The 24,996-nt window shown below is 43.0% G+C and overlaps 2 protein-coding genes across 2 annotated transcripts; both read right to left on the bottom strand.

The window, feature by feature from the left end:
- Positions 1-1,825: 1,825 nt before the first annotated feature.
- Positions 1,826-15,241, bottom strand: LOC106561446 (matrix metalloproteinase-15-like). Its single transcript, XM_045688752.2, has 8 exons — positions 14,938-15,241; positions 14,377-14,499; positions 12,402-12,709; positions 12,074-12,235; positions 9,398-10,047; positions 9,127-9,269; positions 4,936-5,051; positions 1,826-4,388 (listed from the first exon to the last, which is right to left on the bottom strand). Exons 1-8 carry the CDS (start codon positions 15,039-15,041, stop codon positions 3,916-3,918), a joined length of 2,079 nt encoding a protein of 692 aa, XP_045544708.2. The 5' UTR covers positions 15,042-15,241; the 3' UTR covers positions 1,826-3,915.
- A 145-nt stretch (positions 15,242-15,386) lies between these two features.
- Positions 15,387-24,964, bottom strand: LOC106593620 (uromodulin). The gene is made up of 9 exons (XM_045688351.2): positions 24,855-24,964; positions 24,700-24,745; positions 24,501-24,608; positions 24,217-24,425; positions 23,840-23,997; positions 22,702-22,944; positions 22,319-22,493; positions 21,714-21,819; positions 15,387-21,394 (listed from the first exon to the last, which is right to left on the bottom strand). Exons 1-9 carry the CDS (start codon positions 24,876-24,878, stop codon positions 21,276-21,278), a joined length of 1,188 nt encoding a protein of 395 aa, XP_045544307.1. The 5' UTR covers positions 24,879-24,964; the 3' UTR covers positions 15,387-21,275.
- Positions 24,965-24,996: the final 32 nt, after the last annotated feature.

Raw genomic sequence — 24,996 nt, 5'->3', positions numbered from 1 at the left:
GGGCTATGTTCTAGTTTTTCTATTTCTATGTTTCTATCTAGCTTTTCTATGTCTGTTGGTTTTGGTAGGACCTCCAATTAGAGACAGCTGGTTGTCATTACCTCTAATTGGAGGCCATATTTAGTTGGGTTAGTTTTCTCTTGTGTTTTGTGGGTGGTTGTTTCCTGTATAGTCTGTGCACCTTACGGGACTGTTTTCGTCGTTTGTTTTGTTTAAGTGTTTTTTCTTTAATAAATTAAAGAAGATGATCAACATACCTGCTGCATTTTGGTCCACTCCCTACAACGACGCATGTGACAGAATGTCACAGTAGCATAGAGAAGTAATTCAGAGAAAAATAATACTGACTGCAACACTCACTGATAATATTAGATTCTGTAACGTCTGTTTCCAATTCACACTCTCAAACATGTAGATCCCGTGAACGCAGCTCACTCTCCAGATCCCAATCACCTGAATTCTGATTACCTGTTTACACACCTGTATGTCATTATCACACACAATTTAGTTCAGTTCTTTGCACCCCATCATTGTGAGGTATTGTTTGTTTTGTGACACACTTCTATTCGGAGCGCTGGTTTTCCCGTAATTTAATCCTCCTGTGTATGATAGTGAGGCAGGCAAAAACTAACGATGCTTTTTGAATATTCCCTGCCTGTACTGTTGCCTTTTTGGATCCCCTGTGTATGGGGAATGGTTTGTCCTCGGGGTTTCGCCTGCCATATCAGTTCTGTTATACTCACAGACATAATTTTAACAGTTTTAGAAACTTTAGAGTGGTTTCTATCCAAATCGACCAATTATATGCATATCTTAGCTTCTGGGCCTGAGTAATAGGCAGTTTACTTTGGGCACGCTTTTCATCCGGACGTCAAAATACTGCCCCCTACCCAAGAGAGGTCAATCAAGTAGTAATAATTACAGAGAATTGATTTGATAAAATAACAGTCTTCAGTTTAATGATGCCAAAGACACGACATGGCGGTTTTGGAGCAGTGGCTTCTTCCTGGCTGAGCGGCCTTTCAGGTTACGTCGATATTGGACTCGTTTTACTGTGGATATAGATGCTTTTGTACCTGTTTCCTCCAGCATCTTGACAAGGTCCTTTACTCTTGTTCTGGGATTGATTTGCACTTTTTGCACCAAAGTACGTTCATCTCTATGAGACAGAACGCATCTCCTTCCTGAGCGGTATGATGGCTGCGTGGTCCCATGGTGTTTATACTTGCGTACTACTGTTTGTACAGATGAACGTGGTACCTTCAGGCGTTTGTAAATTGCTCCCAAGGATGAACCAGACTTGTGGAGGTCTACAATTTTTTTTCTGAGGACTTGGCAGATTTCTTTTGATTTTCCCATGTTGTCAAGCAAAGAAGCACTGAGTTTGAAGGTAGGCCTTGAATTACATCCACAGGTACACCTCCAATTGACTGAAATGATGTCAATTAGCCTATCAGAAGCTTCAAAAGCCATGACATCATTTTCTGGAATTTTCCAAGCTGTTAAAAAGGGACAGTCAACTTTGTGTATGTAAACTTTTGACCCAATGGAATTGTGATACAGTGAATTATAAGTGAAATAATCTGTCTGTAAACAATTTTTGGAAAAATTACTTGTGTCATGCACAAAGTAGATGTCCTAACCGACTTGCCAAAACTATAGTTTGTTAACAAGAAATTTGTGGAGTTGTTGAAAAACGAGTTTTAATGACTCCAAACTAACTGTATGTAAACTTCTGACTTCAACTGTGTGTATATATATTGAATGCACTATAGTCTGCCTACTCCTAATAGCATTTTCACCCAATATTGCATGCAAAGACTGGTTTGCCTTAATTCATGTTTTATTGTGAAATCTTTTTACATTTGATACATTTGTGTAAAGGCTTTACAGAGCATGTCCTGCATGTGTCATTTAACTCTGCTAATGGACAGAGAGCACAATACAAATGTACAATTAAAAAAAGTGGAATAAAACCATTTTGTACAACTACAATTTTAAGTACTCCTTCCTCTAACAACCAACCAATACGAAACACAAACAATAAATGACAGAACACGGGTGATACAAAATTGACCACAAACCTGAAGTATATACGACCATTGTTGTTTACATGTGCATAGTGGCTTTGCTGAGGAAAAACCTTTAACTATTGGTCTTCATCTGTCAATTGCACAATACAACAATTGCACTCTGGGTGTTGTATAAAAAGTATTTGGCCTTTGAATAAGAGAAGTTGGCACACAAAGAGTTGGTAACAAAGGGAGGGTGCAAAGAGGGGCATTTCCATTTCTTTAAACGACAAGAAGATTTATGGGACATGACTTATGGTTAAGTTCAAAATAAATACCAACTGTTCTCATCACAAACCCATGTGACATATCATCACAGATTAGCATTAAAGCCTCTCCTAGGCAGACAGTGGAGGGCAGACTCCCAGATAAATAGAGACTGCAGATGGAGTATGTCTACAGTGAAACATGGCAGCATGGGAGAAGGGGAGTCCCACAGGAAGATATCTCCAGCCAAACCGCTCCAGAAGAAAGTTTGAAAAAATAGGAGTGGGGCTCGTTAATCTAGTTCATGAAGCACAATGCCAATGGAGCTCCGACCCTTCCCTTCGTGCCACCTCCCTCCCTCCCCTTCGTCCCACCTCCTTTCCTCCTTCCCTCCCCCCTAAGAGAAGAGAACTCTAACTCGGGCAAAGGAAATGCTGGCAGGGCTCCTAACCACTGCCTGGATCTGCACCCAAAACAACTAAATCAGCAACATCTGGGAAATGTAACCCAGACCCAGCTCTGTTCTAGCAGGCTTTAAGCCTTTCTAAATATGTGCACGATGTATATAATAATAACCCCTGCATTTAATCTCGCCCGAGGGAGTCTATCTAAATTGTCACCTTTGTGAATAAAGTCTGGGCTGTTGTGGTCGAGGGTGTAGACTAGAGGAAAGACACAGTGGGAGATGGTCTTGTGTTTACAGCACACACAACTGTTAGACATTCACGCACCACCACTCTGTTTTATAAGGACATTTACGCACCACCACTCTGTTTTACAAGGACATTCACGCATCACCACTCTGTTTTACAAGGACATTCACACACCACCACTCTGTTTTATAAGGACATTCACACACCACCACTCTGTTTTATAAGGACATTCACGCACCACCACTCTGTTTTATAAGGACATTTACGCACCACCACTCTGTTTTATAAGGACATTCACGCACCACCACTCTGTTTTATAAGGACATTCACGCACCACCACTCTGTTTTATAAGGACATTTACGCACCACCACTCTGTTTTATAAGGACATTTACGCACCACCACTCTGTTTTATAAGGACATTTACGCACCACCACTCTGTTTTATAAGGACATTTACGCACCACCACTCTGTTTTATAAGGACATTTACGCACCACCACTCTGTTTTATAAGGACATTCACGCACCACCACTCTGTTTTATAAGGACATTCACGCACCACCACTCTGTTTTATAAGGACATTTACGCACCACCACTCTGTTTTATAAGGACATTCACGCACCACCACTCTGTTTTATAAGGACATTCACGCACCACCACTCTGTTTTATAAGGACATTCACGTACCACCACTCTGTTTTATAAGGACATTCACGGAAATCTTTAGCTAAACACGCTTAAAACTACAACCGCAACTAACAAAACAAATCTAAACACGGGCGTTAAAAGTGCATATTATCTGTTGTAAACAGGCTAAAATCAAGATTGGGTAAAGCACCATGGAGGAAAGATTGGGAAACTGTGTGCTTGTATTTTTATGTAATGTCTGTGTGTATATATATGTGTTCAAACAGAATGTGCCTATGTATGGTGTGTGTGTGTGTGTATGTGTTTGCGAGTGTGTGAATCCATTTCTGGAGTAGATCAAACCCACTCCTGCAGGGATCGTTTACAGTGGACCAAAAGTCTGGGCGCCTCTTTCTTCTGCAGGGTGTTGATAATAGCATAGATCAATAGTAGGATGAACAGCACCAGGACCAGGGGCACGGTCACCATGATCAGGGTCATAACCTTGGCCTCGTTCTCAGCCATCCTCACCACCACATCCACCTCTTTGTCCTTCGCATCAGGTTCATAATCGACATCGTTGGTGTAATCCTTATTGGTCTCGCTGTCCACCTCATCCGGGTCTGAGCCAACTGGTGGTTGTGGTTTTGGCTGGTCCACTGTTGGCCACTTGCGGCCTGTAACTGTGTCATCTGTATCTGGGTCCACGCCCGGGACTCCATCACAGCCCATAAAGTCTTTAAGGATGGATCTGGGGTAGTCTGGGTCGTCCTTCATCTTCTGGTTATCAAACCTCCAGTACTTGGAGCCCTTGTAGAGATATGTGTAAGCTGGGTAGGGAAGACAAATATTGTTAATGCAAATGTTGAAAAGCACCAAGGGAATTTACTGTGGAAATGCTATTTGTTTGTTTTTTCAAGAGTGAGTCATTAGTCTGCAGTCAGTCTGTTAACCTTCATTGGGTATGCATCTTCTGCTCCAACTCTTGACAAGTTAATCACATTTCACAGGATACTGTCATTGCAGAGCTTTGCTAGTCCTGTTCACAATTAGTAATAGTTACAGTACTGTGAAGGAGAAGCCTTCACTTGGACTAGAGACTATTTTTAATTATCCTTCACAAGTACCTATCCCTTTTGATGAAACTACTTATCTGGAAGACGTTTGACCATCATAGTTGTTTTTCACTATAGGAAACAGCTTTGAAAAGCATTAGCTGGGGTGGGACTTTGGTGGGAGAGGAGGAATTATGACATGTCTGCATTAGACAACCTTTGCAAGGCATTCCATGTGTCCAAACCCTTTCCCCTCTCAGCTCAGTATGTATTGCCTCCCTCCATTTTTTACAGCCATTATCCCCTATAACAACTCACTCACCGCCATCATCGCTGAGGAAGGCTCCTTTAGGAGAGGATGGGACCTTGCCCCACCTGGAGACAGGTTTCGGGTAGTCTCTGTCACCGGTGCGGGACTCTTCATTAAAACGCCAGTATCTGCAGGAGAGAACGATGACAAGACGGATCATGAAACCGTGTGGTACAAAGGACTGATGACTCTCACAAGAAACTCCTTTTTCTTCAGTTCTCGGTCTTTCAACACTCAGGGCTAAATCTGTTTTCCCTTGACTAGATGAATGATATTTATCAATAACATTTCAGATTTAAAAAGATAACTGATCTCAACTGACTGACTGATGAGCTATGGTAGGGTAAATAAAATGTATCTTGTTTGATTTATCACTATATCACATTAAACAAAAAAGTATCCACTAACAGAGCCAAAAAAATACACTTGTAAAACCACTGCAAACAACATTGTAACTGCTTTAAACATTCTACTGACCCATTGATGTACAGTGAGGGGAAAAAGTATTTGATCCCCTGCTGATTTTGTACGTTTGCCCACTGACAAAGAAATGGTCAGTCTATAATTTTAATGGTAGGTTTATTTGAACGGTGAGAGACAGAATAACAACAAAAAAATCCAGAAAAACACATGTCAAAAATGTTAGAAATTGATTTGCATTTTAATAAGGGAAATAAGTATTTGACCCCCTCTCAAATCAGAAAGATTTCTGTCTCCCAGGTGTCTTTTATACAGGTAACGAGCTGAGATTAGGAGCACACTCTTAAAGGGAGTGCTCCTAACCTCAGTTTGTTACCTGTATAAAAGACACCTGTCCACAGAAGCAATCAATCAATCAGATTCCAAACTCTCCACCATGGCCAAGACCAAAGAGCTCTCAGAGGATGTCAGGGACAAGATTAAAGACCTACACAAAGCTGGAATGGGCTACAAGACCATCGCCAAGCAGCTTGGTGAGAAGGTGATAACAGTTGGTGCGATTATTCGCAAATGGAAGAAACACAAAATAACTGTCAATCTCCCTCGGCCTGGGGCTCCATGCAAGATCTCACCTCGTGGAGTTGCAATGATCATGAGAACAGTGAGGAATCAGCCCAGAACTACACGGGAGGATCTTGTCAATGATCAAGGCAGCTGGGACCATAGTCACCAAGAAAACAATTGATAACACACTACGCCGTGAAGGACTGAAATCCTGCAGCGCCCGCAATGTCCCTCTGCTCAAGAAAGCACATATACATGCCCGTCTGAAGTTTGCCAATGAACATCTGAATGATTCAGAGGACAACTGGTGAAAGTGTTGTGGTCAGATGAGACCAAAACGGAGCTCTTTGGCATCAACTCAACTCGCCGTGTTTGGAGGAGGAGGAATGCTGCCTATAACCCCAAGAACACCATCGCCACCGTCAAACATGGAGGTGGAAACATTATGCTTTGGGGGTGTTTTTCTGCTAAGGGGACAGGACAACTTCACCACATCAAAGGGACGATGGACGGGGCCATGTAACGTCAAATTTTGGGTGAGAACCTCCTTCCCTCAGCCAGGGCATTGAAAATGGGTCATGGATGGGTATTCCAGCATGACATTGACCCAAAACACATGGCCAAGGCGACAAAGGAGTGGCTCAAGAAGAAGCACATTAAGTCCTGGAGTGGCCTAGCCAGTCTCCAGACCTTAATCCCATAGAAAATCTGTGGAGGGAGCTGAAGGTTCGAGTTGCCAAACGTCAGCCTTGAAACCTTAATGACTTGGAGAAGATTTGCAAAGAGGAGATCCCTCCTGAGATGTGTGCAAACCTGGTGGCCAACTACAAGAAACGTCTGACCTCTGTGATTGCCAACAAGGGTTTTACCAGCAAGTACTAAGTCATGTTTTGCAGAGGGGTCAAATACTTATTTCCCTCATTAAAATGCAAATCAATTTATAACATTTTTGACATGCGTTTTTCTGGATTTTTTTGTTGTTATTCTGACTTTCACTGTTCAAATAAACCTACCATTAAAATTATAGAATGATAATTTCTTTGGCAATGGGCAAACTTACAAAATCAGCAGGTGATCAAATACTTTTTTCCCTCACTGTAACTATTGGCTCTTCTTCACGTGAGAACACACAGAAAAGTCAAAAGTGTCAGGACACATAAATGGTGTAGCCTGTACCCCTGCTCTACTTTATGCCCTCCAAGTGTTATTCTCTGCTCAAAGTTAAACCTTAGCAGTCAGCATCTGGAGCAGTGGCTGATGCAATCCATCCAAGCCAGGGCTAGCAGGCCTACCAGCTGCTTTCTACTGCTGCTAGCTGTGCCCCATGAGCCTCATTTCTCCCCCACCCCAAATATCGACTTCCACATTTCAGAGTGTTTATGTAGAGACATAATTTGGCCAGAAGAGTTGTTTTTAACAGTGGATACAGACGTGTTAAAGGGACAGAGCTGTTTTGATTATTTAAAACTCAACCAGTTATACAGTAGGTGAAAAATCAGCCGTTAAAGTTTGGGGTGAGAGTACCTGATAAAGAGGGGATTGACACTAGTTTTAAAGATGAGGGATGCAGCGGAGAAGGATGGTATCTTGGTCACTGTGTTATGGAGTGTATGCATTGCCCTGTTGGTGAGGTTTATGACCCCCATCAATACCTTTCTCCCTTTTCGCTCTCTACTCTACAGATTGGACTCTTAGAAAGCCCTTTGTTAACATAGAGATTCTGGTAACATCAAAAGGTTGGGGAACGGAACCATATTTCGGTAATCCAACCAGTTGAAAATATCCGTTGATACTTAAAGAATATGTCAGATCAGTTGTCATCTGAGACATTATTACTGATGATAGGATGACAAACTGTATCTTGGAAAGTCTACACATTCTAGTTCACATGGAATTGTTGTGCAATTTAAATGTTTAAATATGAAACTATTTGTGAAAATATTAAACGTAATTTTAGCTTCTAAATGAGAGAATTGTTTTCATAAGTGAACTATGCTCCCTCAGTGGCCCTACCGAAGTGAACTATGAAACACGCCCTTCTCTCCACCACGACAAAAGCCCATTGACGAAAATTAACATTGTGTTCCCGATGACGTGAGGACTGCTGTCCATGAGTTTAAAAGGGCTAATATCAACTACAGAACTAAGCCAACCTCAGCGTGAGCTTTTGTTGCGAATGGTTGAATGACTACAACCTAACGAAATTAACATGGTGTTGCCGATAAAGTTAGGACTTCTGTCCATACGTTTAAAAGGGCTAATTTCAATGTAGAGGTGACGATCAACTCGCTGGAAGGATGAATTTTGACTTTTCCAGCCAGAAAATAGCATGAGCTTATAGTATGGCAACTTGGTATGAACTTTGAACTCTTATTCATTAAAGAAGTGATACATCCTAGATGTCGAGTTAGCAGCAGCAGCTTTAAACGTAAAGACAGGGTACTACAACGTATCCGTTCAACCACAAGACATTCTTCAAAGGACAAGACAGATCTCTGCTGGGCAACCCAGCCTTCCATCTACGACCAATCTATCGAAGTGGAGCTCAGTAAATATTTCTTGCATTTTCCTTTTCCAAATGGCCGGTTATTTAGAACGCATAAGACGCTGCATTTACGATAGCATAGCTTAATAAGGTCCGATAGAGACCCAATCCTTTTGTTCCTCAGTCTTCCCGTGCTTTTATTCAAACCCAACCCCCTTTCTTTGTGTAACCAGCCGTAATATCGGTTCCGTCCGCTAGGGACATTTTCTTGTATGACATAATTAGTAATCAATGTATGATCCAGCCTGTGTATATGTAATTCTGTGTGATTATTTAGTTATTTGGTAAATAAATAATTAAACCAACATTTGTATTGCTGATTCAACTTGTTATCCAGGGTTTGTGAAGATAGCCAAGAATTTTACGATGTTCAGATGAGACTGAATAAGGTGAGGATTAATAATTGACTGCTATTGATATAAAAGACGACCAGGTCTTTAAGAGTTTATTTGGAAGACAACGGCTCTATAAACATTCTTCCGTGGTGCCCCAACTTTCTAGTTAATTACATTAACATGATTAGTTTAATCAGGTAATATTAATTACAGAGAAATGACTTTATAAAATAGCATGTCATATCACTTAATCCAGCATAGAAAAGACACAACAGCACCCATTGGATTTAAACTATTACACATAAAATAGCCGTAATATATGAGAATAAAATAAAATACAGACCTTTGAAAAAGACAAATTTTCCATCATGCCGTTCATAACCAGAGTCTATATCATCAGGTAGTCCAACCCAGAAGACCGAGATGGGCATTGGGTAGTTGTCCAGGACACGGTTCCTTCTAACTCTCCAGAACCAGCGACCCTGGCGAGGACAGAAGATACCATCAGAACATAATCACCAACATCATCCTCTAATGGGAGATTAGAATGGAGTATGAAGTAATACAACTATACAAAACAGTGTATTCTTAGACTAGCCCTGCTTCTCACCTTGAAGACAAACATTTCCCCTCGCAGCATGGTGACCGTATCAAAGTCCCCATCACAGATGTTGGGGGCAGTGTGGTCTGGCTGCTTTGGGGGGCGACGAGGCTCATCCCTCCTGATGTAGGGGGTCACCGGCACTGGATCAGGCCAGGGGATGGTGCGGTCTGGGTCGGGTATCGGAGGGAGGGGATGTACGTAGGTGGGATCTGGTTCTGGTTGGTCTGGTGTATAGGTAGGGCTGAGGGGGTCTGTCTCAAGGGGACTGTCAGGGGTGGTGGTGGGGTCTCGGTCTAGAGGAGCAGTGGTGGTGGAGTCTAGGTCTGGAGGAGCAGTGGTGGTGGAGTCTAGGTCTGGAGGAGCAGTGGTGGTGGGGTCTCGGTCTGGAGGAGCAGTGGTGGTGGAGTCTAGGTCTGGAGGAGCAGTGGTGGTGGAGTCTAGGTCTGGAGGAGCAGTGGTGGTGGGGTCTCGGTCTGGAGGAGCAGTGGTGGTGGAGTCTAGGTCTGGAGGAGCAGTGGTGGTGGGGTCTCGGTCTGGAGGAGCAGTGGTGGTGGAGTCTAGGTCTGGAGGAGCAGTGGTGGTGGGATCTTGGTTTGGGGCGGTGTCATCATCAGCGGTGGCGGGTGGGTCCTGAGTGGGAGCATTGTCTGGAGATCCTGCACAATCCAAGATGATGACGACATAAATGCTATGGGTTTGACAATGAACCTCACATATATCCCTACATGTTTTCTCTGCCCCCACCCCTCTCATGTTTCAAGTTGTATTAGTCGTATGTACAGGATACACAGTCCAACGAACGCTTACTTGCAGGTACCTTCTCGACCATGCAACAACAATAAGAAATTATAAAAGATAACATAAAGTAAACGGCTCAGTAGAATAGCGCCTTCTCTTGTTAGGAGGGGGGGGGGGGGGGGGGGGGGGGGTGTGAGTGAGTGAGTGAGTGAGTGAGTGAGTGAGTGAGTGAGTGAGAAAGAAAGAAAGAACCCTGACAAGAGAAGGTGCTACTGAGCCATTTACATATAACATATGTTATCTTTTATAATTTCTTATTGTTGTTGCATTGTCGAGAAGGAACCTGCAAGTAAGCATTTCGTTGGACTGTGTATCCTGTACATACGACTAATACGACTTGAAACATGAGAAAAACAGACATACAGTACACTTACACAAGACTTACAACCTTTAACTATGAGTGTGAACTGTGATAATGATCACTAAATACTGTCATCAGTGTGTTGGCAGTGCACATACAAAGATTCACTAGTTGTACGACACACAAAGGCTCAATGACATCTATTCAGTCACGGAGAGAGTATGATCATTGTAAAGGCATGTATGGAATGACCCTGTGAGGGAAGACGTCAATTAAAGAGGTTCTACTATGCATGTACACTAACGTTCAAAAGTTTGGGGTCACTTAGAAATGTCCTTGATGGCCAGAAACAAATAACTTTCTTCTGAAACTCGTCAGTCTATTCTTGTTCTGAGAAATGAAGGCTATTCCATGCGAGAAAATGCCAAGAAACTGAAGATCTCGTACAACACTGTGTACTACTCCCTTCACAGAACAGCGTAAACTGGCCCTAACCAGAATAGAAAGACGAGTGGGAGGCCCCAGGGCACAAATGAGCAAGAAAACAAGTACATTAGAGTGTCTAGTTTGAGAAACAGACGCCTCACAAGTCCTCAACTGGCAGCTTCATTAAGTAGTACCCGCAAAACACCTGTCTCAACATCAACAATGAAGAGCCTTCTAGGCAGAGTGGCAAAGAAAAAGCCATATCTCAGACGGGCCAATAAAAACAAAAGATTAAGATGGGCAAAAGAACACAGACACTGGACAGAGGAACTCTGCCTAGAAGGCCAGCATCCCGGAGTCGCCTCTTCACTGCTGACGTTGATACTGGTGTTTTGCGGGTACTATTTAATGAAGCTGCCAGTTGAGGACTTGTGAGGCGTCTGTTTCTCAAACTAGACACTATAATGTACTTGCCCTCGTTCTCAGTTGTGCACCGGGGCCTCCCACTCCTCTTTCTATTCTGGTTAGAGCCAGTTTGCACTGTTCTGTGACGGGAGCATTGTACAAGATCTTCAGTTTCTTGGCAATTTCTCACATGGAACAGCCTTCATTTCTCAGAACAAGAATAGACTGATGACTTTCAGAAGAAAGTTCTTTGTTTCTGGACATTTTGAGCCTGTAGTCGAACCCACAAATGCTGATGCTCCAGATACTCAACTAGTCTAAAGAAGGCCAGTTTTATTGCTTCTTTAATCAGGAAAACAGTTTTCAAATGTGCTAACATAATTGCAAAAGGGTTTTCTAATGATCAATAAGCCATTTAAAATGATAAACTTGGATTAGCTAACACGACGTGCCATTGGAGCACAGGAGTGATGGTTGCTGATAACGGGCCTCTGTACGCCTATGTAGATATTCCATCAAAAATCTGCCATTTCCAGCTACAATACTCATTTACAACACTAACAATGTCTACACTGTATTTTTGATCAATTTGATGTTATTTTAAATGGACCAAAAATGTGCATTTCTGTCAAAAATAAGGACATTTCTAAGTATCCCCAAACTTTTGAACGGTAGTGTATGCATGTGTGTGCATGTTTATCCGTGTGTGTGTGTGTGTGATGGCTGTGGGTGCCTGAGGGCAGGCTCCTCACCATATATCATCTGTATTCCATTCCTATCATCCTCTGGGAGTGAGAAGATCTTTGTGTCCATGTACTGGTAAAAGGGAGCCATGATGGCATTGGGGTTATCAGAGTGCCCCAGACCCAGAGCATGGCCCAGCTCATGCACCGCAACCAGGAAGAGGTCAATGCCTGGAGGGAGAGAAATGGGAGAGAGGGAGAGAAAAAGATAGGAAGAGGAGAAAGAAAATGAATATCAAAAGATATCAATAGGATATTCATTTTGAACAAGGAAATAGTAGCAGTAATAGTGATTGAGGGGGAAATTGGGGCAAACGGAACAAAATGTCTATCTAACCTGATGGATCGTGGTTGTCAAGGGTCCAGGGTTCATCTGCGTCAAAGTGCGTGTCTCCGCCCATCCCGGACCCTGGGTAGTAGGCATGAGCCAGAGACCCCCCCTCGCCCTCAAACAGAGACATGTCTCCATGGAAACCAGAGGCAAACAACAGCATGATATCTAGCGCGTCCTGGCTGTTGTTGGTGATGTCTTGGAAAGCAATCTCTTCAAAGCTCAGTGGAGTCACGCGCTCCCACACCTCGAAAGCTCTGCGGATGGCCTCCAGTGTCCGAACCTTACCAACCTTTGGGGTGGTGTTCATAATGCTGGGAGAGGGGGTTGAGTATTGGACAAAATATTCTTAGCACATACACTACCAGTCAAAAGTTTTAGAACACCTACTAATTCAAGGGTTTTTCTTTATTTTTACTATTTTCTTTACCATTTTCTTTACTATTTTCATTGTAGAATAATAGTAAAGACATCAAAACTATGAAATAACACATATGGAATCATGTAGTAACCAAAAAAGTGTTAAACAAATCAAAATATATTTTAAATTTGAGATTCTTCAAATAGCCTTGACAGCTTTGCACACTCTTGGCATTCTCTCAACCAGCTTCATGAGGTAGTCACCTGGAATGCATTTCAATTAACAGGTGTGCCTTCTTAAAAGTTTATTTGTGGAATTTCTTTCCTTCTTAATGCATTTGAGCCAATCAGTTGTGTTGTGACACGGTAGGGGGGATACAGAAGATAGCCCTATTTGGTAAACGACCAAGTCCATATTATGGCAAGAACAGCTCAAATAAGCAAAGAGAAATGACAGTCCATCAATGCTGTCAGTAAATACGGAAAATAGGTCAATAGCTCAGTCAATATGGAAAATTTCAAGAACATTGAAAGTTTCTTCAAGTGCAGTTGCAAAAAGCATCAAGCGCTATGATGAAACTGGCTATCATGAGGACCGCCACAGGAATGGAAGACCCAGAGTTACCTCTGCTGCAGAGGATAAATTCATTAGAGTTACCAGCCTCAGAAATTGCTGCCCAAATAAATGCTTCAGAGTTCAAGTAAAAGACTCATCTCAACATCAACTATTCAGAGGAGACTGTGTTAATCAGTTATTCATGGTTGAATTGCTGCAAAGAAACCACTACTAAAGGTCACCAATAATAAGAAGAAACACGAGCAATGGACATTAGACCAGTGGAAATTTGTCCTTTGGTTTGGAGTCCAAATAGGAGATTTTTGGTTCCAACAGCCGTGTCTTTGTGAGACGCGGTGTGGGTGAATGGATGATCTTCGCATGTGTATTTTCCACCGTAAAGCATGGAGGAGGAGGTGTTATGGTGTGGGGGTGCTTTGGAGGTGAGACTGTCTGTGATTTATTTAGAATTCAAGGCACACTTAACAAGAATGGCTACCACAGCATTCTGCAGCGATACGCCATCCTATCTGGTTTGGGCTTAGTGGGACTCTAATTTGTTTTTCAACAGGATAATGACCCAACACACCTCCAGGCTGTGTAAGGGCTATTTTACCAAGAAGGAGAGTGATGGAGTGCTGAATCACATGACCTGGCCTCCACAATCCCCCGACCTCAACCAAATTGAGATGGTTTGGGATGAGTCGGACCGCAGAGTGAAGGAAAAGCAGCCAACATGTGCTCAGCATATGTGGGAACTCCTTGGAAAGGCAATCCAGGTAAAGCTGGTTGAGAGAATGCCAAGAGTGTGCAAAGCTGTCATCAAGGCAAAGGATGGCTACTTTGAAGAATCTCAAATATAAAATATTTTTCACCGGTAGTGTATATACAGAGGGTCATTACAAATGACATATGTTGTCAGTGGTCTATACACATATGGGAATTCAGATCTCTTTGCAGTGTTGTTTATACTGACACTTTGCACGCCAGTCAGGGGAAAATCTGTTTGAGATTACCAACATGGTTTTCTTAGAATCCCCCAGCATACATAGGCCTACCACACACCTGTAAGTCAGAAGGTTCTTGTCCCACTTCTGGCCAGTGAGAGCGTAGCGTTTCCGCCTCACACCATTCTCAGCCTGCTCAACAGATTTGTCTGGGACTCCACAGCGAGGCCTTAACATGGCCCTAAAAGGGGAGTGAAAAACACAATTGAATAGAGCCCAGATAACCACCAATTTTTCCGTTTTTTATTTGTTAAAAAAGTTTGAAATATCCAATAAATTTCGTTCCACTTCATAATTGTGTCCCACTTGTTGTTGATTCTTCACAAAAAATTACAGTTTTATATCTTTATGTTTGAAGCCTGAAATGTGGCAAAAGGTCGAAAAGTTCAAGGGGGCCGAATACTTTCGCAAGGCACTGTATATAGGATCAGATACATTGTTCATTTAAGGCTAGAGGGTGGTTCCACAGTGCTAGACCAGGAGGTGCAACTTTTCTCTGTCTCAGAATAGCTCTATAATGTAACCATGACCTTACATTATTACATTATCTTGACATCATTGTCAATTTAGTTTCTATCAGTCTGTACAGTATAACTGAGGCTGCCAGTGGCATCCATACTTCAGTGTGGCAGGGTCCATCTCTCCAGTGACCTCTAGGCCATAGAAGCGCTGCATGTCACTGACGGCATTGGACAGGATTTGAGAGGACTGCATGGTTGACATCTGTCTGCTGGCTTGAGACAGGTAGCCAAACCTCCGCAACCACGACTACAATTATACAACAGAGATAGATAGATGGCGCGAGAGCCAGAGAAAGAGAGACAAATAGAGAGACAAGAGAATTGAGAGATTGAGAGCAACATCAAAGGGAGAGCAGTTAAAATATAGAGAGAGAGGACAGAGAAACAGATGGTTTCTATTACTTCATGGCATTACTCTTTGAGTCACACCTTCTTATTGGCAGTTTAGATAACCACAGGGTCAGCCCAACAGATGATAGGATAGAGCAGACGTCATTGGGTGTAAGAGTAAAAGCTTTGGAATGTAAGCATTTAACCCAAAACAAAGCACTGATATACAGATTTTAATCAATGTCAATTACAACAAAAATTCTACATAAACCGTCTAAATTCGACTGTACTATATATACCATTAATATAGCCACAAGCAGACGTGTGTCTGGCGTACAATATTAATATACCATTGATAATCCAATGGAAACAACAGAGACCCAAACAAGACAGCAGAGAGCTTGCCTTGCAAAAGCCTTGACAGGGGAATTTAAAAACAAATGGGCCCACTGAGCACAAGCAGAGAGCTCATGCTTTCTCTGTAAACAAGCATGCACTGCACACCTGCACACATAGACCCATACACACACACACACACACACAAACAGAGAGAGGGCAAGAGACACAAATAAAGAAAGAAAAGCATCTTCAGGCCACCAAAATGGTGACTGAAAGAGTGCTCAATCTGGATATCTTGCACAACATGCCTGCAGGATAAGCAGTACAGTAGGTGAGGAACACGTTGTGGTTTACAAGCATGTAAATAGGGTTTTACCCTAGAGGTCAAACTTTTACACAACACATAATTACTCCTAATAATATGCCTGCCATGCATGAAGTGGGAATGTTGCCCAATAGCCATTATTGGAAAGGTCAAGGGTCATACATGTGTGCATCAAATATGTCCATGAATCTGCACATGTCCTCATGATCAATGATGAGAAAATTGGAAGTCATTAGATCACATAAAATGCAAGATCAGTTTAGATTACCTTACCACCAGGATAATAGAGATCATGGTCATGCAACGTTTCAGTTAAAGGAAACTAAATTCATCAGGCGACTGCCACAATTCCACATATTTACGCACCATAAAAAACGTCCATATTTTAACATTAAAGGACACACGTATGCAACATACTGTACCTCTGCGTTGAAAGGGTCTTCGTCCGCATTGGCAACAAGCCTGTTGCACAAGAGCAAGACGATTGAGGCCATTATTTGTTTCCACAGCCCCGGAGAAGCGCTTCTCCAGAGAGATGCCATCTTTATGCGCCCTCGTTCGCGCGTGCAATGGACTCAAATCAAATCAAATCAAATGTATTTATATAGTGCTGTACAGAAACCCAGCCTAAAACCCCAAACAGCAAGCAATGCATGTGAAAGAAGCACGGTGGCTAGGAAAAACTCCCTAGGAAAAACTCCCTAGAAAGGCCAAAAACCTAGGAAGAAACCTAGAGAGGAACCAGGCTATGAGGGGTGGCCAGTCCTCTTCTGGCTGTGCCGGGTGGATATTATAACAGAACATGGTCAAGATGTTAAAATGTTCATAAATGACCAGCATGGTCAAATAATAATAATCATAGTACTTGTCGAGGGTGCAACAAGCACGTCCGGTGAACAGGTCAGGGTTCCATAGCCGCAGGCAGAACAGTTGAAACTGGAGCAGCAGCACGGCCAGGTGGACTGGGGACAGCAAGGAGTCATCATGCCAGGTAGTCCTGAGGCATGGTCCTAGGACTCAGGTCCTCCGAGAGAAAGAAAGAAAGAGAGAAAGAGAGAATTAGAGAGAGCATATTTAAATTCACACAGGACACCGGATAAGACAAGAGAAATACTCCAGATGTAACAGACTGACCCTAGCCCCCCGACACATAAACTACTGCAGCATAAATACTGGAGGCTGAGACAGGAGGGGTCAGGAGACACTGTGGCCCCATCCGATGAAACCCCCGGACAGGGCCAAACAGGCAGGATATAACCCCACCCACTTTGCCAAACCACAGCCCCCACACCACTAGAGGGATGTCTCCAACCACCAACTTACCGTCCTAAGACAAGGCCGAGTACAGCCCACAAAGATCTCCGCCACGGCACAACCCAAGGGGGGGGGGGGGGGGCGCCAACCCAGACAGGAAGACCACGTCAGTGACTCAGCCCACTCAAGTGACGCACCCCTCCCATGGACGGCATGGAAGAACACCAGTACGCCAGTGACTCAGCCCCTGTAATAGGGTTAGAGGCAGAGAATCCCAGTGGAGAGAGGGGAACCGGCAAGGCAGAGACAGCAAGGGCGGTTCCTTGCTCCAGCCTTTCCGTTCACCTTCACACTCCTGGGCCAGACTATACTTAATCATAGGACCTACTGAAGAGATAAGTCTTCAGTAAAGACTTAAAGGTTGAGACTGAGTCTGCGTCTCTCACATGGGTAGGCAGAACATTCCATAAAAATGGAGCTCTATAGGAGAAAGCCCTACCTCCAGCCGTTTGCTTAGAAATTCTAGGGACAATTAGGAGGCCTGCGTCTTGTGACCGTAGCGTACGTGTAGGTATGTACGGCAGGACCAAATCGGAAAGATAGGTAGCAGCAAGCCCATGTAATGCTTTGTAGGTTAGCAGTAAAACCTTGAAATCAGCCCTTGCCTTAACAGGAAGCCAGTGTAGGGAGGCTAGCACTGGAGTAATATGATCAAATTGTTTGGTTCTAGTCAGGATTCTAGCAGCCGTATTTAGCACTAACTGAAGTTTATTTAGTGCTTTATCCGGGTAGCCGGAAAGTAGAGCATTGCAGTAGTCCAGCCTAGAAGTAACAAAAGCATGGATTAATTTTTCTGCGTCATTTTTGGACAGAAAGTTTCTGATTTTTGCAATGTTACGTAGATGGAAAAAAGCTGCCCTTGAACAGTCTTGATATGTTCTTCAAAAGAGAGATCAGGGTCCAGAGTAACGCCGAGGTCCTTCACAATTTTATTTGAGACGACTGTACAACCATCCAGATTAATTGTCAGATTCAACAGAAGATCTCTTTGTTTCTTGGGACCTAGAACAAGCATCTCTGTTTTGTCCGAGTTTAAAAGTAGAAAGTTTGCAGCCATCCACTTCTTTATGTCTGAAACACAGGCTTCTAGCGAGGGCAATTTTGGGGCTTCACCATGTTTCATTGAAATGTACAGCTGTGTGTCGTCCGCATAGCAGTGAAATTTAACATTATGTTTTCGAATGACATCCCCAAGAGGTAAAATATATAGTGAAAACAATAGTGGTCCTAAAACGGAACCTTGAGGAACACCGAAATTTACAATTGATTTGTCAGAGGACAAACCATTCACAGAGACAAACTGATATCTTTCCGACAGATAAGATCTAAACCAGGCCAGAACTTGTCCATGTAGACCAATTTGGGTTTCCAATCTCTCCAAAAGAATGTGGTGATCGATGGTATCAAAAGCAGCACTAAGATCTAGGAGCACGAGGACAGATGCAGAGCCTCGGTCTGACGTCATTAAAAGGTCATTTACCACCTTCACAAGTGCAGTCTCAGTGCTATGATGGGGTCTAAAACCAGACTGAAGCGTTTCGTATACATTGTTTGTCTTCAGGAAGGCAGTGAGTTGCAGTGCAACAGCTTTTTCAAAAAATGTTGAGAGGAATGGAAGATTCGATATAGGCCGATAGTTTTTTATAATTTCTGGGTCAAGATTCGGCTTTTTCAAGAGAGGCTTTATTACTGCCACTTTTAGTGAGCTTGGTACACATCCGGTGGATAGAGAGCCGTTTATTATGTTCAACATAGGAGGGCCAAGCACAGGAAGCAGCTCTTTCAGTAGTTTAGTTGGAATAGGGTCCAGTATGCAGCTTGAGGGTTTGGAGGCCATGATTATTTTCATCATTGTGTCAAGAGATATAGTACTAAAACACTTTAGTATCTCCCTTGATCCTAGGTACTGGCAGAGTTGTGTAGACTCAGGACAATGGAGCTTTGGAGGAATACCCAGATTTAAAGAGGAGTCCGTAATTTGCTTTCTAATGATCATGATCTTTTCCTCAAAGAAGTTCATAAATGTATTACTGCTGAAGTGAAAGCCATCCTCCATTTGCGAATGCTGCTTTTTAGTTAGCTTTGCGACAGTATCAAAAAGAAATTTCGGATTGTTCTTATTTTCCTCAATTAATTAAGTTGGAAAAATAGGATGATCGAGCAACAGTGAGGGCTCTTCGATACTGCACGGTACTGTCTTTCCAAGCTAGTCGGAAGACTTCCAGTTTGGTGTGGCGCCATTTCCGTTCCAATTTTCTGGAAGCTTGCTTCAGAGCTCGTGTATTTTCTGTATACCAGGGAGCTAGTTTCTTATGACAGATGTTTTTAATTTTTAGGGGTGCAACTGCATCTAGGGTATTGCGCAAGGTTAAATTGAGTTCCTCGGTTAGGTGGTTAACTGATTTTTGTCCTCTGACGTCCTTGGGTAGGCAGAGGGAGTCTGGAAGGGCATCAAGGAATCTTTGGGTTGTCTGAGAATTTATAGCACGACTTTTAATGCTCCTTGGTTGGAGTCTGAGCAGATTATTTGTTGCAATTGCAAACGCAATAAAATGGTGGTCCGATAATCCAGGATTATGAGGAAAAACATTAAGATCCACAACATTTATTCCATGGGACAAAACTAGGTCCAGAGTATGACTGTGGCAGTGAGTAGGTCCAGAGACATGTTGGACAAAACCCACCGAGTCGATGATGGCTCCGAAAGCCTTTTGGAGTGGGTCTGTGGACTTTTCCATGTGAATGTTAAAGTCACCAAAAATTTGAATATTATCTGCTATGACTACAAGATCCAATAGGAATTCAGGGAACTCAGTGAGGAACACTGCATATGGCCCAGGAGGCCTGTAAACAGTAGCTATAAAAAGTGAGTGAGTAGGCTGCATAGATTTCATGACTAGAAGCTCAAAAGACGAAAACGTCATTGGTTTTTTTTTTGTAAATTGAAATTTGCTATCGTAAATGTTAGCAACACCTCCGCCTTTGCCAGATGCACGGGGGGTATGGTCACTAGTGTAACCAGGGGGTGAGGCCTCATTTAACACAGTAAATTCATCAGGCTTAAGCCATGTTTCAGTCAGGCCAATCACATCAAGATTATGATCAGTTCATTGACTATAACTGCCTTGGAAGTGAGGGATCTAACATTAAGTAACCCTGACTGTCAGTCATGGTGATTGGAAATTGCCATCAAGCGATGAGTGAACTGCTGTGACTACATAGTCAAACGCCTTGGTTGAGTTCAAATTCTCTCCGCAATTCAACCACTGTGCATTGGGTCGTGGCGCGCTGAAATCAGATCTTTGCGAAACAGCTCGGTTTAGAACTGGTAGAAATTATCCCCAAATATGTGATCATGGGTTATTTAAGGCCCAAGTCAGTTTTCTATTTATGCCCAGTTCCTAATGGCCCACATGAGCGAAAGGTAAAAACAGCATTTCTGGCATATTAGTGTATGTTACCTACTTCCCCTTCAATAGCTTTCCTGCACAATAAAGTACACCTATGAGGGAAGGGTAGAGAAATAAGAATGTCAACAAGCATCATGTTCTGTTCTTGGTGGTAAGCTGTATCCGTACTATACTCTAAATGTAATTGTGGAGGATACCCTCAAACAAAATACAATTGTCTTCCAAATTACTTCCAAGTACCCAGAAGGTCTGTTAGATTTTAGTTCAACCACCACATGCCTCTTGCAGGCTGCCCTAGATTGATAGTCCAATATACTCACTTTCTTTTGAGCATACAGAGAGCAGTGCCTTTCTGCTAGAGAGAACAAGCAATGTAGCCTACATACTGTGTGAAGTCTATTAGACAAAGCAGCCCTCAGAAGGCTCCTATTGCCATCTGCTGATAACTAAGAATCACTACACTACTATTTGATCAAATCGATTGACACTATAATAGGAGTTGGTGTTTGATGAAACCCATTAATGATTTAAACCAGTAACTCATGTTTGAACTTGTTTGTAACCCACAGCCACATTATTGAACTACACAGCTGAATGCTCAGAGTTCTGTGGTAAAGACATGTTTATAAAATGTCAAAGGCACAACATTCCTGCAGAGAGTGGCTCATTTAATTGTCATAGAAATGAAAAAAAAATGTTTTATTCAAGTTGTTGGATGTCAGCGGTTTGCTAGCTGTGACAGTCGTCGGTTTCCTGCCTTGGCGATGGTGATTAGGGCGAGGAGGAAGAGGCCCAGGACCCAGATGCCAGCCACAGGAACCATCATCAGCAGAAGATCTGGAACATAGTTAAGACTGTTGAAAACACCTCACCCTGCCCCTAGCTGCAACATGAGCCCAGAGGGGTATACTACAAAGCAGGATCAATGATTTAGCCAGCTAATGTGCGTAAGTCTTACATCCACTTATTTTGAAAACTGAAAGAAACTGCCTCAACCAAAAATGCATACCCAAGTTGAGCTTTGTAGTATAGCCCTCTGGTCTATGTCAAAATCATAAAAAAATGTGCATGCAAGTAGAGTGAGCAAGGGCAACAAAATACATTTCAATCTTACGTAGATAACAAAATACAGACAAAGGATAAAACAAATCCTTACTAGATTGGGGTCGGTCTGGTATGTCAATCCTGATTGGTCCATATGACAGTAGCCCTTGAGTTCGGTCTCCACGCACTGCTGCCCTCTTGTTTATAGATTTGCACTCCTGTAGCAGTAAAGCAGAGATTGAATTAATAAAAGACAAAATCTTGTATGCCATGCCAACTTTAGAAAATGCATTTTCTTCATGAAGAGAAATAATTTGAGCATTTTTAACCCCTTTATTCTCCCCAATTTCATTGTATCCAACTGGTAGTTAGTCTTGTCCCATTGCTGCAACTCCCGTACGAACTGGGGAGAGGCGAAGGGCGAGAGCCGTGCGTCCTCCGAAACACAACCCCGCCGAGCCGCACTGCTTCCTTAACCCAGCCGCACCAACGTGTCGGAGGAAACACCGTGCACCTGGCGACAGTGTCAGTGTGCATTGCACCTGGCCTGCCACAGGAGTCGCTAGAGCGCAATGAGACAAGGACAACCCGGCCAAACCCTCCCCTAACCTGGACGACACTGGGCCAAAGCCTGGAATCGAACCAGGATCTGTAGTGACACAGCTAGCACCGCGATGCAGTGCCTTAGACCACTGCACCAAAGGCCAGTGAACTTACAGGAATGCAGGGCTCGTCATCATCCAGGGAGCACAAGCGCACTCTGCAGTGCAGGTACAGGTCATGAGGCTCCACAACAAAGCGGAACATGTCAAAGCTGTACCGGATGGTTGAGGCCTCTCCATTCGCACCCATTGTCGTGTTGAGAAAGGTGACAGTTTCATCATTCACACACCTGTGAGGGGGGAGTGTCTTGGTTGAATAAATCCAAGACCGGCATCATCGAATTTAACACTGGATCTGTTACAATTAGTATGACATGCCACATTGCCTTCAGCTCAACTGAAGTGATCACAGCTTGCTAAATGAATTGTTCATGCCATGTTTCAAGAGCAAAAGTAGGCGTACATGTTCCCAGGGATTAATGTTGATTGTCCACTCACCCATTGCGCAGCAGGGTGTGAACAGAGCCGTCTGTCTGGTTGGGTTTGGGGGACTGTGTGGCCCAGCAATCATTCACCCTCAGGTGGAAGACATCCTCCAGCTCCACGACCTTGATCTCCACATACACCCTGTCCCGGAGGTGTATCAGCGGTGAGCTTTGGAACGCCTCTGTGTAGGTGTGATCTGTGAAGAGGGCCATCTCCACCTTGGCATCCAACTCACCCATCCGCATCACAGTCTCACTGAACCAAAACAGCACAGAATTACTGTGAGAGAAATGCTTGTCATATCCACATTACCTGAACTGGAAGAACTCCTGCTTATAAGTCAGTCCGACATAACTAGCTGTCCCAGCTGGCGGGTAGCCATTGCTACCTAGGTAGTGTTAAGGGTAAGCAAGATATTCTACCAACACTCACTAAGTGAAAATTCCTCAATGCCCCACATGAAAGCTACAACTGTCTAAAAGTCCATGGCTAGGTGCAGGTGGTTTGTTGGAATTTAGAAAATGCCCAGTTAAAGTCAATACATTATCCTCAATGAAGTAACGCAACAGCGATGTACGCCGCCGTCTTTTCCATTTCTACAATTCTCCCATTGAGCCAGACAAGCGAGTGTCATGTAACACAAAGCTTGATTTCTGAGTCACTCATGACATGCAGCACTTTTGGGGTGGACACCCACCTGTCTCAATCAATGAGAATAATTGAAATCAAGATTGCAGCATATTGCTTCACATGGCAAAAGTGAAATAAACAGCATTTTCTAAATACCAACCAAACGCAACTAGCCATGGAGGGTTACAAGACAGTGGTGGCTTTCACATAGGGAATTGAGGAAATATAACCAGGATTAGTATAACATTTTGCTTACCCTTAACACCATCAACAGCCATCTGCCAGCTGGAACACCTAGTAATGTCAGACCTGCAAGAATAACTCCTGGACCTATTGTATAGGCTCAAACTAGAGCCCAGAATTGTTCCTGGAGAGGAACCCCCTGAGTATCAAGTAATAAGGCAATGTGACAAATTGCATCTCAAGTGAGTACTTGTTAGGCCGTTCCAGTAATAGACCAAGACTACCTTTTAAAGTACATTAAGTTGTGATCAAGTCAATTTTAGAGAGTGGGCCTTACCTAGAGAAGGGGATGATGGGGTACGGCAAACTGACAGTGCGGATGTATGGGTAGATACACGTGTACTCAATTTTTATCATTGGGTCTCTTATTATATTTCCATAAACTTGAGGGGCCGACATGAGCGTTAAGGCGTATGCGATGTGAGTGATGTTTTTCTGTTGTAAAAAGAGAAAGCACAATGCCAGTAAAAACAAACTTCCAGCTTCATAAATAAGTTATCACTTGGACTTGCTGCGATAGTAAGGGCAAGAACTTCTGCCCTCAAAATCAGTGCATGACAGGTGACAACTATAGATCAGTGTGTTGAGCATTGAGATTAGGCCTTTGAGACAGGATTATCAAAGGATGTGAAATGTGGGATGAATCATACTTACCTCCAGTGGTTTACCGCCACAGGAAATGTACTGATCCTTTGATATCCGCACTATGTAGTATGGGACATCAGAAATAACCTCCTTTTGTGCACGACACGACTCATTCTTCAAGTGCAGAGATTCCACCGGTACTTTGTAATACTGGAAAAAGTCCTCCTTCACCATGATAGTAATGTAGTCTTTGCCACACATGACATTGATGGTTGCAACTAAAAGAAATACAGTTTTAGAACAAATTCCAACAGAACTACTGTAGTTATTCTGGTCTACCAAAATGTTTAAACCTTTGTCACACAGGTCTCCATAGTAGCCAACAGCACATTTGCAGTTGCTTTTGTCGAGGGATATCAAACACTTGGTTGTGTCAGTGCAGTGTGTGACATTGCATATTCCTGAGAGAAAAAAAATGACAATGGAGGCCACTCACAAAATGATCAAGTAAATACTGGCAATCTATAGAAAAATCAGACAAATGTTTCTCACCAAGGACACAGTCACAGCAGAAAATGACCACGAGGACCAAAAATACCTGGTAAATTCCACAGCAATTAACCTACATAACATTTAACACATTTTCTACATTGTAGTTTCTAAATGTGTCCTTTTGTTTCAATACAAGCATAACAGTATCTACACACCTTCAAGTTGAATTTGAGCGCCATCGGTTATTTGCAATCTGTTTCCAAAATATATTTACTTATTTTTGTACTGACTCAAATTACTGGAAGGTCAAAGTAACATAGTCCTGTCTGAAGAACACACACAAAAAATGTAGCCTTA

This window comes from Salmo salar, chromosome 10 (genome assembly GCF_965601325.2).
Source record: "Salmo salar chromosome 10, fSalSal1, whole genome shotgun sequence".
Taxonomy (NCBI): Eukaryota; Metazoa; Chordata; class Actinopteri; order Salmoniformes; family Salmonidae; genus Salmo; species Salmo salar.
Note: the sequence above shows the minus strand (reverse complement) of the source record. Positions and strands in the feature narration are given on the sequence as shown.